Source organism: Danio rerio, chromosome 5 (genome assembly GCF_052040795.2).
Source record: "Danio rerio strain M-AB ecotype USA chromosome 5, GRCz13ab, whole genome shotgun sequence".
In the NCBI taxonomy this organism is placed as follows: Eukaryota; Metazoa; Chordata; class Actinopteri; order Cypriniformes; family Danionidae; genus Danio; species Danio rerio.
The window spans coordinates 23,909,419-23,929,495 of NC_141025.1; the positions used below are offsets into that span (position 1 = coordinate 23,909,419).

Consider the following 20,077-nt stretch of genomic DNA (forward strand, 5'->3'; position numbering starts at 1 on the left):
CACGCCAGAGAATATTTTGAAAGACAGTAAAAAGACATATTGTTGAAAAGCGTATTTGTATTATTATTATTTTTTAGCAAAAAAACGAAGGCATTTATAAGGAATATCGCTGGAGACACTGAAGTGAACTAAGGAGTTTTACCCAGGGCCGGAGTGGGACTCATTTTCAGCCCTGGAGTTTCAAGCCAGACCGGCCCACCTCAGTTCACGAGTGATTCCAATTCAGTTACTAATGGCACTATCACGTCTTTTTCAAGAAAACTGCTGCTTTAGACATTCAAATGTTCAACAGCCCTAACAGTATTTTATGTCTTAACAATAAAATCGAAAAAAAAAAAAAAAGATTTTTCATGTGAGATTCGATCACAGGTCTGTGCCATTGATATGCAATGTGCTTACCACTGGACCACATTGGCGCTAATACAATGAGAGTAAAAACTAACTAATGACTTGCGACCCTTAAGACACAGCACTACTTTCTTTTGATGGCTCAATCTTTTTCTCCTATTTTTAGATTTATGATCAAGTTATGTCAGATTTATTAATGTAGTGAATCATTTGATTTTCATTGAGCAGGTGTTTTATTCATTTTATTCGAATTCTTATATTCACTAAGGTGCCGCTGTTTGGGGTCGATAGTTACATTACATCATCATCATTAACGTTAGTTAACCTGCAGGCTGCATTTTTCTCACGGGGCTGCGAGAAAATAAATAAAAAGAGCGGCACTACGGTAAAATAATGATTAAAAAGAGTAAAGCTATGGTCAAATAAATAAATAGAAGAAAAAAGTGTGACTGCTGAGAGTGCAAGCAGCTAGGGACACCGGCCCTCGCGGCCAAAAAACAGACCGGCCCACCGGGAATTTTCCCGGTCCTCCCGATTAGCCAATCCGGGCCTGGTTTTACCTTTTGAACCAAGCAAGAGGGCCAGCCCTTAACTTTCTAGCACACGTTAGAGAGCGAGAAGGACCTAAACGCCCAAGTTGCTTGGTTTGTGGTCGACACGTAAGTAACACTGGCTTTTGCAATGTTTGTTTGTATCAAAGTATGTTTTGTTGTTATTTTAGCTGTTATTTAAACAGGTCATTTTCAGTGTCAGTTGTCTGCATAATCTGTAATGTTAGCATTTTTTGAGTTTAGTTAGAGGAGTGTTTTAAATATGTAGTTTTTCTCAGCTTACTGATCATACAAAATGCAGTTTGGTTGTACACTTGAAGCAGCTTTCCAAACACAACTACTCTGAGTTGTCTGTGATTTCATGAAAAAAATGTTGTATCTACAAGTTTGATCACTTTTACTAAAAATGCTAAAGATTAACAATTTTTTTATTTTCATATTTTTATAAAGGCTGGACACATAGGGTGAAACAATTTTGACCCACTTGCTATAAAACCATTTTTACACCACAAAAACTGCACACTAATGCAGACTCCATGATGTAGGGGATTTGCTCTCGTATTTAAAGTCCACATAAAAGCAAAATGTACGTTTATTTACTTGGTTTATTTTGCTGAATAAGTTAATACACTGAAAAAAAGTTTGTTTTTGTAATCTTCATTGAATAATCAATACATTTAGAGTGTCCGCCCTTCTGTTGACATTAACCAACACAATCTCACAGCAATTTGTGATTTTTTGATTTAATGGCTAATTCGTATAGATTTGTACAATCACATTCACACAATTTAGTACCATTTGCTCATCCCTCAATGATGGTTGGGTTTAGGGGCGGGGATGGGTACCACGCTTCTTTTTGAAATCATACATTTTCATACAGCTGAACTCATATGAATTAGCCACTAAACTGACAAAACTTCAAATACTTAAGTTTACTCGTGAGATCAGGCTGTGTCTGCCTGGGGGCTTTCATAGCAACTGCATATTAAAACCCTCTTTTACCATTAGTTTGCTATGAGGGAATGATGTGCAAAAAGAAAGCCCTGCTCAGTACTCTGTTGTTTCTGTTAGAAGTGCAATGAAATACTGAAATAAAAGTCCCAGCACCATCTGCCTTCAAGCAGACATTAACACTGGTTGTCACCCTAACTTTACATGAGCAATCAGGCCCTATGTTTAGATTTTATAGATGGGTAAATAAAATGGAATACAATGTCGAATGTTGAAAGTTAAATCATGTTTCAAAATGGAAAAAATGAATATAATTATAAAATCATTACTGAAATCTACATGCCATTAGTTTAGTGGTAACATTCTTGCTTTAAGAAAGACATATTTAATTTTGATAAACCAAACAAAATTGGCTTTATGTGTAAAATTAGATGTATATCATCATAAATGACAACTGGTCACTGAAAACATCACACAACACAAAGGCAGAGTGCAGAGAACTCAGTTTATTAGTTTAACATTTTACAATCTGTATTATATATATTTATATATGTATTTATATTTCTGAAAGCAAAGAGGGTTAGCTTTGAATAATACTGTGAATAAATATCAGGCTCTTCCCGGTGTTTTAATATACAGAAGGGGACTTTTTGAAAGAAAACCTTGAAAAAAGAGCAATATGTTCCGTCTCAATGTTGCAGTGCAACTTACACCTTATACAGCATAGCCGTGTGGGGGGAGAGGGGGGACATGCCCTTAAAACCACAGTGAAACCCCGATGGCCTGGATAACACACACTCATTCATACACACACACACACACACACATCATGGGATGAAAAACAGTAAAGTGTAACCAACATTCACATAAAAAGAATCATAAAAGAGTAACAGTAATGAGCAGACGTGATTCTGAGAGTTGCTTTGGTAAAAAAAGCATCGACCACAAACATGAAAGTATTGTCTGTCTATGTGTGGGTAGTGTGTGTGTGTGTTTGTTCCAATGAGTCTCACAGATAGTAATGGATGAATACATTCTATTCAATTAAAATACATCCCACAAGATCCTAAAAAGTGACAATCAAACAGAACTGTAACACTGAGCTCATATGCAGGGCTGTGCTGAAAAGCAATGTGTTTGGGTGAGGAGGGATGAGAACACACACACACACGACATTTTTCAGAAGAGGGGGACATTTTCCACTCCACAGCCAGGAATGAACCAATTTATTTCTATATTTGAACCTCAGATTTTCTCCCATTTGATCTGATTGTAGAATCCTGAGCTGCTGATGTTTATAATTGTGAAAAGGACTGACGCTAACGTGTTAGCTTTTGGCTAGTGGAGTCTGTCTAAGGAACACGAACATTAGCAAACAGAAACAACCTGAATGTAGCCCAAAGCTCAGAGGTAATGACCAGCAAAGACCCGGAAACAAGCAAAAACAGTCATAACATCAGAGAAGCAAAGCTTTTCATCTTTTGTCATCTTTTTTTTTTTGTAGAAAAAAATAGAGAGTAGAAAGGTTCTGCGTTGGCAGAGTCAAAAGATTGCATTCACGAGTACAATTCACAGTTTTAAACAGAGGATGCAGCTATGCAAATAATATTTTCTTATATACAGACTGTTCTCTGGCCTGATAGCATATAGTAATACTTTTTTAAACCATGCATGAGTTTAGCTATAATATAAATATTCTAAAGAAGCCAAATTAAACGCGTTACTACCTGCCAGGAGTTCATCTTTTCCCATTTGCGAATTCAAATCTCCAAAAGAGAATCTTCTGCATCCGTCGACTCACTTTCAGTCTTTCTCTCATTACCCTACACACACACACACACACACACGCGCACACACACACACACACACACACACATTTCCCAACACTCTTGCTTGCTTTGAGAGTTGTATAGAGTAACACAGTAGGGCGGTGTTGCTTGGTAACAGAGTGAAGCCTGTTGCCCATGGCTACATGAGTGCTCTTCCTGCAGCATTCCAAGGGAAGGAAATCAAAATAAAGGAAAATAAATAAATAAGCAAACAAAATCCTCATAAGATAAGTAAAAAAAGATTCTCCCCTCACTCCAATTAGAGACAAAAATAAGAGATTCTTTTTTATATACGGTTCTGTTTTGTTCAACTGGTGGTCAATTACTCTGAAAAGATGAAGATTCTTCAGGCATGCACTGGGCACCTCACAGGGCCTTTCTTCCATCCGTCTCGAATAGTGGCTGTGATGAAATTTATTGTACAGAGTTTGCAATGAGTCGTAACTCTTTCACTTCCATGGCAAGCAGTCTGACTTTGTTTGTCTGTCTGTCTGCAGTAGTTGCGGAGGCTGGGTCACTTCTTCGACGTTGATCTTACAGTGTATTGGTTTAATCCGGTGTCACTCACGGTCAGGAGGAGGGCAGTATCAGGTCATCCGTCAAGGAAAAGTGAAGACAGTCTGAATTCACAGTGTTTTTTAAAGTGTGTGTGCGTGTGAATGTGGGCTTGAAACGCACGACTCACATTATTTGTATACCTTTGTGTCTTTGTTTTAGAGTGTGACTGTTTGTTAGTCGTGTGAGTGTGTGACTGTGTTTCACACATGCGTTTCTATGAAGGAGTGAGTGTGCATCATCAACGTTGTTGGTGACAGAGGTGAAAGGTCATTGGACTCGCTGGGCGGTTCCAGTGGGGCAGAGCTGAACTCACAGATATCCAGGAAGAGCTCATGGTTGCGTTGCTTCCATTCTCGAAACTTCCTTGAGGTCAAACATGGGTCGTCCAGCACCTGACTGATTATCGACAAGTCACCCTCTTTTGCCTGAAGGTAAAGGATAGAGAGAGGTTTAGCTTTAGTGTGGTTCTACACTTTTACATTTGTTGCTGAATTATTGTTACATTTAAAAGTTTTATTTTGCTTTGATTAAAAAGCTGCCCAAAACTACATCCAGATCAAGAAGATTCTGCCAACCTGGGGCCAGTTGTACCCTGTCACTATGTTTGAACAGCTAGAAGTTAGACAGTCAAGTACTGTAGGTAATCAGTCAGTAGATTTACATGGACACCAATACTCCAATTTTAATAGGATTAAGACAATACTCACAGGGTTCAACGCTAAGGATTTTTTCTACAGTGGTTTTAGATTTTTACTATAGCTATTTTTTTAGCCACATATTTTAAATAACATGGCAAAGGCCAAACATAATTGTATACACACACTTTTTATTCAGCATAACTTTTCTTTAAATACAACTGATGATTTACTTTAATTCTGACACCCACAGACACTGTCACCAAATATAAACCAGTGAGGCAAGACTTTCTTATACTAAGCCTCATTTCAGTTGTCAACTTTTGTGAAAATCGATCTATTGAATTATTCAATCTATTTTAAAAAGTTGTCTAGAATTCTGCATTATAGGTTTAATTTATAGAGCCAAATAACAGACGAACCAACACTGCAGTCAGATCATGAAGCAGATCAATGTTGATCTTTCGAGGTGTCAGTGCAGAAATGAACAAAACAAGCCTAACACAAAATATTATAAGATTAAAATATGGAAAAACTATCAGATGATAATTTCAGTCAATTTTCCTAATGGATTAACAGCACTCAGTAATAGTTCAGCATGCCTTCACTTTTGTATTTGACATGAAACGCACATTTACTGGTAGGAATGATGACATCCTGCCCTACGCCTAATTCTCTCTTCATATAGCCGTATATGTGGCTATTACACAGCTATAATACACTGTCATTCCGCCTGGTTCGTTAGTTCCTTGGATTGTTTTGCTTTCTCACTACAATGAATCCACTTTAGAGTTCGTTTCAATCAAGCCGAGACCATCTCATTCAGGTGATGTCGGACCAGAGCCGGATTAACCAATGGGCAATGTGGGCACAGGCCCAGGGGCCCGTCCGCACTTAGGGCCCCTCCGAGGGGGGAGGAAATTACGATTTTGCAGTGTCTATTTAGGATAAGTTCAAATAGCGCACCTTGTTGGAATGAACTAGCTAAGAGGTTTACGTCCATAACCGTTTGATTGACAGAGACAACATAACTAAAGACCGCAACAGAAGCGGTTAAGCGCATGGCAACATCTTTTGACGTGCTTGATCGTGAACCCTGTTCAAATCCAGCGTCTGATGAACTCATTCTTCTTTTTTCTCCCACTACATATCAGATTTTGCCTACTCTTCATCACGAGGAAGACAAGTAGGAATCATTAATAAGTGTGTGTATTATGGAAGACTTAGATTAATAGAACATGATTGGAGAGGTGTTATCCAAATCATGCTCATTATAGGTTTGTAGAAGTTATAAATTTAAAAATACCCTTAAATATAAATTTTTAGTACTGCTTCAGTAAACTTGAACAAGTATATTAAAATCCATTAATTTTCACTAGTTATATTGGTATATTTTTTCAAAGTGTGCTTTAAATGCTTTAAAAATAAGTTAAATCTTTGTAGACATGAAATATATGTACTGTATATCATTTATTTAAAAAAGGTTTAATGTCTCTCACACCCTGCCTGCTAGAGTTTTGAATGAAATTATATAATTAAAAACCAAAGAATAGAACTTTTCACCTATAACTATTGTTCATTTGGAACTAGATTATATAAATTTATATTCAACACTGTGTTCTATATTTTGCTGATTTCTATACTGGCATTATTCCAAATGTTACTCTTATCCTGCTTCATATTACCATGATAATAAGTTTAAATACTTTAGCTCATCCATGAGTATGATTTCTGTATGGTCCATGTAATGAAGACGACAACACCCATGATTCCACCCTAAGTTACACTGTCATCATAATACGTCTTTATTTGTTGTGAATATGCACCCTCTAGTGGTGAAAATGATATACTGTGCTTTTAAAGGAATAATTCACACAAGCATTTAGGTTCTGGCATCATTCATTCCAGACCTGTATGAAATTCTTTCTTCTGCAGAACAAAAAAAAAATGTGGTTTGTAGTCCCTGCTGAATCCATCATATATTACTCCATACTTTGGTCGCCAACAATTTTTTAGTTAGACATTCTTTAAAATATCATCTATTGAATCCAACAGAAGAAAGGAGTAAATAATGAAACAAGTAAAAATACCAGTACTGCTCTAGACTTTTTAGTAGACGTCCACACTGTTACAGTTTACTTCCACATTTTAGTGAGAGGAGTGTATATTCCTCATTGAGTCTGCGTACCTTGAGTGTGGAGCGGAGAACCCGTATGCGGTGTAGTCGCTCATTCGTGGCAGGGTCATTACTGCGTTTGATGAAGGATCGTCTAAACTCTTGTTTGGTGGAAGGCCTCTGCTGGCCGAAAGCAGACAGACTGGCCTGTTCCAGCGATTTGTACAGCTCCTGAAGGCCATCGGTGCCATCGGAAGCTTTCTCGTCACTCTCAGGCCTCCTGCTGCTGGCTTTCCGCACATGTTTCTCCTCCTCTTCTTCCTCATCTTCCTCATGGAGGTGAGTTCGTGGCCTCAGAGTACCATGCGTGTGCATGTGTGTACGAGTGCTGCGGTGCGAGTGTCCTCCGTGCGTGTCACGGTGGCGAGGGAGGCTCTGGCTGCGCTGCTTGTGAGTGTGATGCCGGGGTCTGGACTCCTCGCTGTCCGTCAATGGAAAAGGCCCGTCCCGCTCTAGAGGACGCCGACGCTGAGCGGGGAGCGTGGCTTGCCGCAGCTGGTCAGGTGACAGCAGCCCTGGTTCCTCCTCTTCTGCGGTCTGCAGGTAGTGTAATCCTGTGCTGGTCAAAGGTGTTTCAATCAGGTCCTGCCATGAGCGGCGTTCCCGATGGGAGGATCGGCAAGAAGAATGGGACTCCTCGGCAGAGGAATGTGAGAATGTGGAACCGCTGGAAAAATGTCGCTCAGGAAATGGACTGGTTGAAGTTGCCTGAAGACAAATAGAATCACCGCTCATTACCATTGCTGATGCTCAGTGATATTTGATGATGGTCAGAGAGATGCAGTGATTATGCTGCATGTTTTCCTTCAGTGTGATGTGGAAGATATAGTGCACTGTAATTCTTTTATTTTTAATTAGAAATGATGGCTTGTTTATATACTGGATCATCTTCATGCCATTACGAGCTGGCTTAATTCTTATATATAATTTCAAGGTTTTGGTTCAGTAAAGATTTGTATTGCTTATGCATTAAAATTACATTTATTTGACCCAAAATAGAGCAGAACAGTAATTATTACAATAAAAAATTACTATATTCTATTTTAATAATTTGTTTTAAAACTCATTTAATTAGTCATTATATTAGACACTTTCAGCAGTCATGATTCCTGTCTTCAGTGTCGCATGATTCTTCAGAATGATCACTTTGATACAATTTTCTTCTTTTTTCTCATAATAAATGTCGTGAACAGTTTTTTTTTTTTTTTTTTTTTAATTCTTTGAATAGACCATTTAAAATAGCACATTTAAACAGAAATCATTTTTGCAACAATATAGATGTATTTTCTTTCACTTTTGATCAGTTTAGGCATGTGTGCATTTGTGCTAAAGTCAGTCAAAGGGCATTTTTGACTAAATATAGTCATGTGTCTTCATACTCACTGTGGGGTTGTGGTGGTATGTGGCTTCCTGTTTGAGTGTCATAGAGCCATCAACCTCATCCTGATCACTCTCGCTCCAGTAATCTTAACAAAGAAATGAAGAAATCAGAATGACGTGTACATAACACTATCGTTTATGATAATCAAACTTCAATTTTCAAAAGCTATGATGAGGACATCATTACACTTAAAAAAAATCATTCATTTGATTTACATTTTTTTAAGGTAAAGGGTTGCAAAATATTTAAATGATCTGAATTGAAACAAATTAAATTCAGTAATGTTTTACTTAATTTGCTTGATTAAATTCAGCCTATATAAAGGCCCAATTCCACCCCTAGGCCTTCCCCTCACCCCTAACTCTTGTTTTGCGTGTTCACGTGAAGGTGTAGGGGTGTCCCAATTCTCTTTAGGCGTAGGGCTAGATAGCTCCTGAAACGGAGATTTTTTAGGACCACAGTCAAAAACAAGGGGTAAGGAAATTTCCCAGAATACACCATCTACACGGCAGCATGGCTGCACACGGAAGATGGTGCACACGGAAGATGCACAAATTTGTATTTTTTTGTCTTTATTATGAATTTTTACTACAAACAGATGTTTTAACACATTCATAACAGCGTTCCTGTTTTACCATCATGCTTTTTAAAAAAAAAAACCATTACAAAAACACTAAATTTCGCTATCTATAATCCATAATAATTATTGCTGTATAGCAGTCCCACAACATACTTTCATATTTTACAGTGTCTGCTATAATGTTAATGTTGTTTTCGTGTGTTTACATAGATGAAGATGGCCACGGTGTAAATGCACAGTACAGTTATAGTACATCTTATTTCCACATGATATGGTTATAACATGATATTGTTGCCTTCAGTGATTTCCTAAAGATAAATGGCCATTTTATCAGTGTGCTCAACTATACTCAATGAAATCAGAGCACTAAGCTTATGATATCACAGGATATGATCTCACCTTCATCAGGACGTGGTACTGGATCATCAGGCGTGTAGCCAATAGCAGCCAAACCCAAACGATTCATCCATCTGAAACAAGAAATGAGTGTGGAAATGAGGAAATATCAGGGTGGTGAGCTGATGTCTGCTTAAGGGGCTTTGACACCACTTACCTGTTCATCTCCTCTAAATGATCTGTAGCAAAAAAGAAACTCTTAATTTTGGGATGGCATGCTTTGAAGGCACTGAAACAAAGAAAGAAAGAGAGAAACTGAGACCTTCAGACATAAATAGATTACACTCACTCGGAGCTTGAGTGTTTGTGTGTTTATAAAAGAGAGATCAGCAGTTCTGCAGTGACCCAGATTCCACTAGCCGATAGGTTTTACACACAGACCCACCCAACAAACCAGCAAGCCCAACACAACAGAGACGTGATTATTGTTGTCTTTCAACACTCACTGTTTCCTCCTGCATTCGATCGCTCTGTCTATTCGAAACTCTGGCAAACTGATGAAGCCTTCTGCTTTCTCATCCTGAACAAAGGAAAAAAAACAGCACCATTAATCATAAGGTTGGCAGTAACAGGATAGTATAAATGCACAGATGTGTTTTTATCATCCTTAAAACAATGAAATTAACATGAGATATACATTTAAATGTGAAACTATAAAAAAAAAAACCTTAAACATCACACCAGGTTTGTTAGCTTTTGACCTGGCCATCAATGAAGACACAATGTACTTACTTAACTGCTGATAATTGTGTAATTCCAATAATAATAGTGATACTGTAAAAGCTTATGCTAACACTGAAAGCATAAAATACTAGCCTCTATTCAAAAATATGTCTCCTTCATGCCAGATCAGAGTCTGCAATGTGTCCTGACATAAGACACCATGTTGGAGTGTCAAACGCTATGTTATTGTTAGATAATAGCTGCTGTTAGCATTGAGCTAATTTGTAAAACAAACTACATGGGCTTAATACTTTATGAAAATAACAAAGTGCTTTAATATTTTAACAAATCAAACAAACAACCAAAAAATTTATTACTTGACCAAAATCATTTTTTCACAGCCTTTGCATTTTTTTTATTCTATAATGAAAAAAAAACATGATTTCTGATTTTAGGTCGTTGTTTTTCCATAATAGCTGTTTTCAAATCTGTCTTTGTTTTCTTGTTATATTTTCCTGTGCCAAGTATTTGTTTATAAGGAATGTAAGGTTACTATTGCATAAAAGTGATTGGGTTGGTGTGCACAATTATATGTCATAAGCTTCAAATCGGATTGATCTTTTGATATTAGATTAGATTAAATAGATTAGATTCAACTGTACTGTCATTACACATGTACAAGTACAATGCAACGAAATGCAGTTTAGGTCAAACCAGCAGTGCAATAGCAGCAAGTGCAGGGTGGAGGTATAAGTTATAAAGTGCAGTTATAGAAAAACTACGGTGATACTTACAGATGCATGTACTATCAACATTATATACAGGTTTTGTGCTCACTTCAGGATTATACATCGTATTGCTTTATTTGGTTTTAAAAAATAGACTTATCTCTCTCATTTGGGTATGAAAAGGGGGTTGGCCAAAAGAGAAAAACCAAAATAAAATATGGCCTGGGACAATAACTGGTTTCAAGATTTATCGCATTTTGGAAAAGTCATAGTTATACCAAGGTTATACCTATTTTCTGTTATACTTTTCCTACGGTATACACTTTTTTTTTTTTTTTTTTTTAGTTTCACTATTTTCTTAAGTTTTTTAGGGCAATATCTCCAGCAAAAACAATCCTCCACATCAAAAACTACTGGTCCAAAATATTTTAAAATAAAATATATTGTGTTCAATGGGGGAAAGTTATTGTTTTTTATCCAGACATTTAAAATGAACATATTTTACAGCAGTAATCACAAAACCGTGAAATCCAAGGTTATCACATTGTCACAAGCTTATACTGACCCATGCCTACTGTTCAGTGTGCCGGTTTAAGTCTCTAATCGGCCATAGACACTACAAAGTGTGAAACGGCTTTCATACCGGATGCATTATTAACTATTCATCCAGAATTTTTGTTTTAATTTCAGTTCAGAATTTACATTACATGAAAATCAGATTTGGCCGATTCATTCTGACTGGTCTGGTTAAAGGGATTTAAAAATCATCATTAAACCATTTACTCATCCTTTACTTTCCAAACCAGTTTCCAAACCAAAGTTTCTTTATTCTGTTAAACACAAAGGAAGATATAATGAAGTATGTTGGGAAAAATTCTAAATCTATTTTTGTTCATACTATGGATGTCTTTTTTTGTGTGTGTTTAACAGAAGATATCAACTAAATATATAAAGATATAAGACATTTGTGAAGGTTTAGAATCACTCACTCAGTGTGAGAAAAATAGTGAGGAATTAAAAAAATATGAAATATGACTTAAATCCTAACTGGGGTGCTAATCTGTTTACAAACTGATTACTGTGCAAATTCAGCAAGTGAATTTTAAATGGACAATATTGGACATGCACCCTCACAGAACAACACAAGGGAAATGAACCATGCTTGTTTGCTTACATTCTGATTTGTGTACCAGTACAGGTTGGAGTCTTTAAGAACGAACCAGTACTTCTTCCATTTCTGAGTAAAGTAGCCCGTGGCGTCCTTCTTTTTCCATAGCCAGCCTTCACAGTCGCCATGACCCAAATCTTTGCAGGCAATACGCCTCCTGCTGGCACTACTGAGGGAACCTACACACACACACACACACACACAGCATAAAAAATTATAAGCATATATGAGACAAATAACGTCTTGATATTCTTGACAAACACTGCTCAGTTTAACACAAGTAAAGATCCTGTTATCTGATCATCGTACCTTTGCTTTTCTTCTTAGGCTTGGTCCTCAGAGAGGCATAATGTACAGACTAGGAGAGAGGAGAGGATAGACGATTAAAAAATAGAAATAGCATGATTGTTTGTTTCAGAAGACTTCATACTGTTTCATTTTTATATCTAAAATCTATAAGGATTTCAATAAAGTTATTATACAATTCTGCTGCTGAAAAGCACATGCACCAAATACTTTAATCTAAAATTAAAAATATAACAATATATAAAAAAGAATATCCTATATTAGCAAATAAATTTTTAGATGACAACAGAAAAAATCTTTAAAAACCCAACCAAAACAGTTGTATTAGGCTAAATATATACCTCAGGTTGTAATTTAAATCCTTAATAATGTAATGATGCAATAACACAATATGTTTTATTGGAAAATTGCAAATAAATGTTCTCCAGTAAATATTTTTCACAAAAAAAATAAATAATACTTGAAGTGAATTTATCTTTACTTTCCCAATTTTTTCAACTTATAAATTCTGTTTTCATTACCAATTCTGATGCAGTAACTGTACTTATGATTTACCTTCCTCATTGATGCCCCTGCTTGTCTGTCAAGTCCTGAACTGGCATATCTTTAGAGAGAGAAAAAGAAAGAATAAGGCAAAATAGAAAAAGCAGAGCCTGTGAGACAAGAGAGAAATAGACATTTTAAATGGGTTGTTATGATTGCATTTACAAAACAATAATAAAGTAATAATAATAATGAAGTAAAATATATATATATGTTTATTGTGGGGGGAAGTATTTGATCTTCTGATGATATGTTTGCTCACGGACAAAGAAATTATTAGTCTACATGTGTAGTGGTAGGGTTATTTTAACTGTACGAGACAGAATAACAACAAAAAATGCATTTGAAAAAGTTATGATTTACTGATGATTACTGATTTCCATTTTAATGAGGAAAATTCAATTAAAATCATGTTCATTTCTGTAGCGCTCGTACACTGTAGATTGTGTCAAAGCAGCTTAACATAGAAGTTCCAGTAAATTGAAACCGATCAATCCAGTTTTCAGAGTTGAAGTTCAGTTTAGTTCAGTTCAGGGTGGTTTAAAATTCACTGCTGAAACTCTGAACACTGAAGAGCAAATCTGTCGATGTGCAGCTCCACAGGTCCCAAACAAACCAGTGGCGAGTAACAAAACTTCACCAATTGACGACAGTGAAGGAAAAAACCTAGAGAGAAACAAGGCTCAGTTGGGCATGACTATTTCTGCTCTGGCCAAACTTCTTGTGCAGAGCTGCATTCTAAGCGCTGAAGGTTGGAGAACACTGGAGCTGCAGGTGTGAGTAGGTCAAAGACAAGATTGTAGACCTACAAAAAGCTGGAATGGGCTATAAGACTATCGTCAAGCAGCGTGGAGGGAAGCTGACAACAGTTGATGCAATTAGGAAAAAGAGAAAACAACTGTAAATCTTCCTTAGTCAGGGAGTCCATGCAAGATCTCACCTCGTGAAGTTTCAGTGATAATGAGAATGGTGAGGAATCAGCCCAAAACTACACAGGAGGAACTTGTCAATGATCTCAAGGCAGCTGGGACCATAATCACCAAGATAACAGTTGGTAACATGCTACACCATCAAGGAAATCTGAAATCCTAAAAAAGTTTTTGGGATGCCCTTTTGCACAAGAAAGCACATGAACAGGCCCGTTTGAAGTTTGAAATTGAACATCTGAATAAGTTGTGGTTTGATGAGACTAAAATCAAGCTCTTTGACATCATTCCAATTCGCCATGTTTTGGAGATAAGGGAATGAACACCAAGAACACAATCCTAGCTGGCAACCGTGAAGGTGGAAACATTGAGGGGAGAGTGTCTGCAGGGCATCAAAGGTATGATGGATTAGGCTACTGTCAGATCTGGGGTAAGAACCATTAATAATGGGTTGTGGATGGGTATTTCAGCATGGGGGTGACCCAAAACACATAACCAAGGCAACAAAGGAGCGACACAAGAGGAAGCACTTTGAGGTTCTGAAGTGGCAAAGCCAGTCTCCAGACCTCTTAATCCAATAGAAAATCTGTAGAGGGAGCTAAACGGGTTACCAAACGACAGCCTCAAAACCTTAATGACTTGGAGAGTACCTGCCAAGAGGAGTGGGACAAAATCCCTCTTGAGATGCAAACCTAATGACCAACTACAAGAAATGCCTGGCCTCTATTATTGCAAACTAAGGATTAGAAGTCGTGTTTTGCGAAGGGGTCAAATACTTATTTCACTCATTAAAATAGTAATCGGTTCAACTTTTTTGACATGGATTTTTGTTGCTATTCTGTCTCACAGTTAAAATAACTCTACCATTACAATTATAGACTAATCGTTTCGTTGTCAGTGGGCATACAAAAAAAAATCAGCAGGGGATCAAAAACTCAAAGTCAGGTGGTGGACAGGATGCTGGTGTTTGAGGTTAACTTCATATATACCTAATTTTAAGTGAAGCAGCTCTACTGCAGCTGTTATTCTCACTAACACACCCTTATACACAAAAAACTTACACACCCTCTTCACACAATTACACACTACTATAGATTACAACCATAGATTAAGAACTGAACCTCAACTCTCTTTTGTATTGATCTCTGTATGTATTCATACTAATGAAACCGATTGTTCTGTTTTTAGACTGAAACTGTAATCAATCTAATCAAATTTGCAGCCAAGTCATTTCGGTTCCTTATTTTTCAAATAAGGAAGAGTAAATTAAGATGGTCACATCCTATTAGTGTATTAGTGTGTAAACCAATGAACATCAATCTGTAATAAATGTTCATTTAGATCCTAAAATGACCACTCTAAAGACCAGTGCAAATTTATCATGACAGAATTAAACTACTAAAGGTCGCATTCTAAAACTCTTTAATATGAAGCAGCTTTGCATTCAAAATATTGGCTAGTCCAGTGTCAGGTAAAAATGGCAAATAATGGCCTGAGTAATAATGGCTGAAAAGATGGCTGGGATGTCCTTTTGCATAAGACAGCTCATGAACAGGCCCGTCTGAAGTTGCAGATTGAACATCTGAATAAGTTGTGGTCCAATGAGAAATAAATTAAACTACCAAAAGTCTTGTTCTAAAACTCTTTAATATGATATATGAATCAGCTTTGCGTTCAAAATAATGGCCAGTCCATCAGGTAATAATGGCAAATAAGAGCAAAGCAAAACTGATAAAAGTTAATCGTGACACAAGAAGCACTAATGATAAGAATAAATGAGGAAATCCACAGAACATGTACTTTAAATAGCACCTTTACATCTGGCTGTGTTTAGCACCTGCCGCTCTGAAAGTCCTACTAAATGAGCCTTGTAATGGGAACGAGTGGCTGAAGGTTATTGAGTTCGGTTGAAATGATTTGTTGCCAAACTGCAGGGCAGATCATTTTGTGCATCTGTCACAATATATATGGCTGAGTATGCAAACTCTCATATAGTGAAAACCACATTTGACCCAAGAGCCATGCCAACACCGTTATGTGCAAGCACTTGTTTATAACTTAGTGAAAAGTATGAAAAGGGAATAGTCTAAAAAGGGTATTTACAATCAGTTCCTTAAGACAAATAATCAAATAACAGGCAACAATATAAAAAGATAGTATTATTTAAAAATTATAATTTGGTTTCACGGTTACAACCGGCAGTGATAAAGTGATTCAACCAAAATGTTTAAATGAAACAAAAGCTGTCATTATGACTTACAAGGACACACTATTCCTTTGTGTTTGGCCAGGCACGTGCACACATAGGGCTCAACCTGTGCAGTGCACATGCCCTTTTTAGTCTTGGATAGAAAGTGCCCTTCCAAAATGATCAAAAGTGCCCCCGCGACGCGACACACCCTCCGTCCCGCCCTTCAGTAGGCGCACGACAACACTGATCTTGAGTAAGCGTGCTCAACCCCCCTCCCCCGCTTTAAAGTACGCGAGCGACAACACCGCTAATCAGAACGCGCGCGACAACAACACCCGTCCCCCCCTGCACATGCCCTTTGGACGGTCTCTGCACGTGCCTGTGTTTGGCAATGTGAGCAATTGCAATCCTTTTGGAAATAATTAATACGTATAATCTCTAAAACTATTGGTAAAGGAATCCCTGTTTGCCCTAAAAAAATTTTCCCACCTGCCTTATCTCTGAAAACATATGAACAGAAGTTTATAAACCTGTGTCTATTGCATGCAAAGTGCCTGATTGCCATTCACTGACAAATAACATATTTTACAAACAAATACACATATTTCACAAGATTTGGGACTTTTTCCTTCATTTTTTGATAGGAATGGACTGACTATTTAGTAATTCATTCTGTAGTGAGCACTGCGAAAAAGGGGCGGGATTAAACAAGATTATTAGACATTAAAAAAAGCCAGCGATTGCTCCATGTTTAAAATTTCTGTCCAGAGAAGTCGCATGACCCTGCGTTTCTGGTCTGACGCATTCGCGTGCATATGAATGGAAGTCTATGGGGAGAAAAGTCAAGTGTGACCGCAGCTTTATAAGCAGGGTATGCGTGGGGTGTTAGTGTTAAAATGTCTCACACCTTAAAAGCAAACTTTTAGGCCTTAAATCTACATAAATATTCTGTTGTAGGTATTACATTTTTTAGACGGTTTTTAATTGTCCTTTGTTCATGTATAGCTACCCAATCTGGCCATTAATACTCATTAATACTCCTACGGTCATGAATACATATTAATACTCATATGACATGAACTTTCCCTATAGTAGCAAATTTTCTCCATTTATTTACTGCTGAGGATACTGACCTAACCTATATATTTATATAAATTATGATTATTGTATAACTATTAAATGTATTTAATTATAATTTTTTAAAAGAGCTGTTTATTGGATTTTCACAATAATACAGACACAAAAAAATCATCTTTAAAAGATACACAAAGAAAAATAACAACACACAATTAAGGAAAGAGGAAGAAAAAAAGAAAATAAAAAGCTCCGATTATATATAAAACTGGACTCCTCCACATCATAAACAGATCAGAAAAGGGCTAAAAACATTGCTTATTTTTCAGATAATAATACAGTTACAATATTCCTTTCAGCATGATGGGCAAAGACCAGGTTCCAAATAATCCAAATATGGAGTTCAAACTTTGAAAAAATGTTGTGTTTTTTTGTGTAAAACATGGGTAAGATGTTTCAGGGCAATTAACTCCAAAAATATCTTGTGCCAACCTTTAAGTGATAGAGATTTATCACTAATCTAATTAAGTAAAATATTTTTCTGGTGGCAAAGGTTTATATATTATACAATTTCTTATTAGCTGATGATAAAATGTGTCCATTAAGTAAACTCAAAAACAATGGTGAACTGGGTCTTTTCCATTTCCCCCAGCACCCAAGACTAAAACCTCTGCATTCTACTACATGAACACATACAATGCATTGAAGCACCTACATCAGTTTTACATTTTAAACACATAGGCAAATTAGAAGGGTTAAATAGATGTCTGCATTTAGGGGAGATATGGAGTCTGTGTATTATTTTATATTGTATTTCTCCTGTACGTGTACAAACAGTGATTTTCTTAGCCTTAGACCAAAAATCATCTCATGTTTCCTTATCAATATCAGTAACTAACTCTTCCTCCCATTTGGTTTTAATTCTCTGTATATCAGAAGATGGGATTGAACATACAGACACCTAAAATCGACCCACCGACATCTTTCCTGATGATAAAAATATTACCCTCTCAATAGAAGATGTCACTATTTTTAACAAGTGTTGTGCTGTTAGTGATATCAGCCTGTCAGTCTTAATTGAAGAAAGCGTCATCATTTTTGACTAATTGGTATTTCAGAGCTAATACCCTAAAAGACATTCATTTGTTGTCTAAAAACATGTGTAATGATTTTTTGATAGGGCAAGTGAAAATATTTTTGAAAAAAAAAAAGCTTAGCATTTAGCACTGTACAAGACTAACATTTCACTTATGATGGTCTTAAAATGTCTTAATGTCTTAAATTTAACTTGATAAGACCTGCAGAAATGCTGTATAAGTGATGTGTATCCCTTAAAGAGTAAACACATTTGTGTTATAGTTTCTGTATTGTTTGTTCCGTGTATTATAATTTAAGGCAGATATGAAGTTTACTCACCGATCAGCATCTGCTCGAAGTGTGTCTGCAGCTCTCTGTGTCATTGAACAGAGTGACAGAGACAGAAAAAGAGGCAAAGAGGAAGAACAATGTGAATTTCCTGTTATTATGAAACAAACGACTGTAGCTGAGACGCTTGCGTGTGCAAATGACAATGCACAATCACATGACAATACAGACCGAATATATGCCACTAGATAAGAGACTACTGAAACGCTTTAATTACCGAATGTCTCAACGTTTTGTTCTAGTTTAAAACATGACTATTTGAGGAAGGATGTTGACCTGCAATCAGAAAATCCAATTATGCAATGGTGTGAGAGCAGACACATCTCTCATGGTACACTCACATGGTAGTGTGGCATTGTGTTTGAGTCAGGCACGGGAAAGGGCAGCCCCTCGGGGGGACCTGTGTCCAGACGCACAGGTGGAGCGAGCATTGAGGGGCTGATGGGAAAACTGGGACTGCTTGGATTCCGGCTCTTTTTTCTGGATCGCCTGCTTGTGTCACGTTGGGAAAACTCTGCCTCCTCCTGGATCAACAGGATCCTGTCATCACTTAGAAACCGCAAGAGGGAGGAATCAGAATCTGATGGGGAAAGACAGAAAACAAACACAAAGTCACGTACAGAGGGAAAGAGAGAACTTGTCACAGAAAAGGCTCATTTTTCAAGTAGCAGCCACAGCATGAACTACTCTGACACCTTCATGTGTTTGTGAGGTTTTTTCCCCTAAAGGAGGTTTGATTTCTATTTTTATCTGTGCCGGTGTCACCTACGCATTCTCTGTTCTATTCTTAGAGTCGTAGTTCCACAAAAAAAGAAACAAGGACATAATAAATGAGTCATTTCATATGTTTGCTGTTGACTTTTCCCCACTCGCATCCTAAAAGGTGGCCGCTGTCACCGATAATGATCTGGTTTTTCAAACATTGAGATAATATCTTTATAAATTCAATCAGTCAACAGTATCAGCTGAAAGGAGATTTCATCAACTTCAGTAATATGTTCATTCTTACCACTCGGGGAATGGGGAAATATTAGTTATAGCATTAAAGGGCACCTATCTTACCCCCTTTTCAAGATTTAAGATAAGTATTTTGTGTCTCCCAAATGTGTCTGTAAAGTTTCAGCTCAAAACACCCATCAGATTATTTATTATACCTTTCAGAATGTTGGGATTTTCTGCTCTGAACACAATTTAGCTGTTTTTGTTGCCTGTGCCTTTAATGCTAGTTCTCCCCACCCACCATTCCCGCATGACTGTCAGAGTGTGCCTCAATCTCTGAATGCTTCAGATAAGCAGCAGTGACAGACAGTAAAGAAGCAGATGTCATGTAACGTTTGTGAGAAATACTACAGTAAGAACTTTCCCAATGCTTATTTGATGTATTTGTTGTGGAGTTAATCCAAGACTTTCTGCGATGAGTCGCTCACAATGTTGTTATAAACACACACACACACACACACACACACACACACACACACACACACACACACACACACACACACACACACAGTGCACATTTGTTTGATGATGATTGATGATCACAGAGAGCTTAACAGATCTTTTAATCCCAGTTGCTTTGCACATGTCCTGTCTTGTTGATATGATTATATATGCATTACTACAGAAGCATGTTAATATGTGGCTGTCA

General features: G+C 37.1%; 1 protein-coding gene across 1 annotated transcript in view; it reads right to left on the bottom strand.

The window, feature by feature from the left end:
- Positions 1-2,341: 2,341 nt before the first annotated feature.
- Positions 2,342-20,077, bottom strand: part of si:ch211-26b3.4 — an 81,025-nt gene continuing 63,289 nt past the window's right edge. Inside the window, exons 13-23 of the mRNA XM_087253442.1 lie at positions 18,771-19,009; positions 18,421-18,455; positions 12,826-12,874; positions 12,274-12,322; positions 11,971-12,143; positions 9,852-9,925; positions 9,563-9,634; positions 9,409-9,479; positions 8,432-8,514; positions 7,061-7,756; positions 2,342-4,662 (exon numbers count right to left, since the gene is read on the bottom strand). Coding sequence (XP_087109568.1) covers positions 4,438-4,662; positions 7,061-7,756; positions 8,432-8,514; positions 9,409-9,479; positions 9,563-9,634; positions 9,852-9,925; positions 11,971-12,143; positions 12,274-12,322; positions 12,826-12,874; positions 18,421-18,455; positions 18,771-19,009 — 1,766 coding nt within the window. The 3' untranslated portion in view covers positions 2,342-4,437. The remainder of the gene's footprint in view (positions 4,663-7,060; positions 7,757-8,431; positions 8,515-9,408; positions 9,480-9,562; positions 9,635-9,851; positions 9,926-11,970; positions 12,144-12,273; positions 12,323-12,825; positions 12,875-18,420; positions 18,456-18,770; positions 19,010-20,077) is intronic.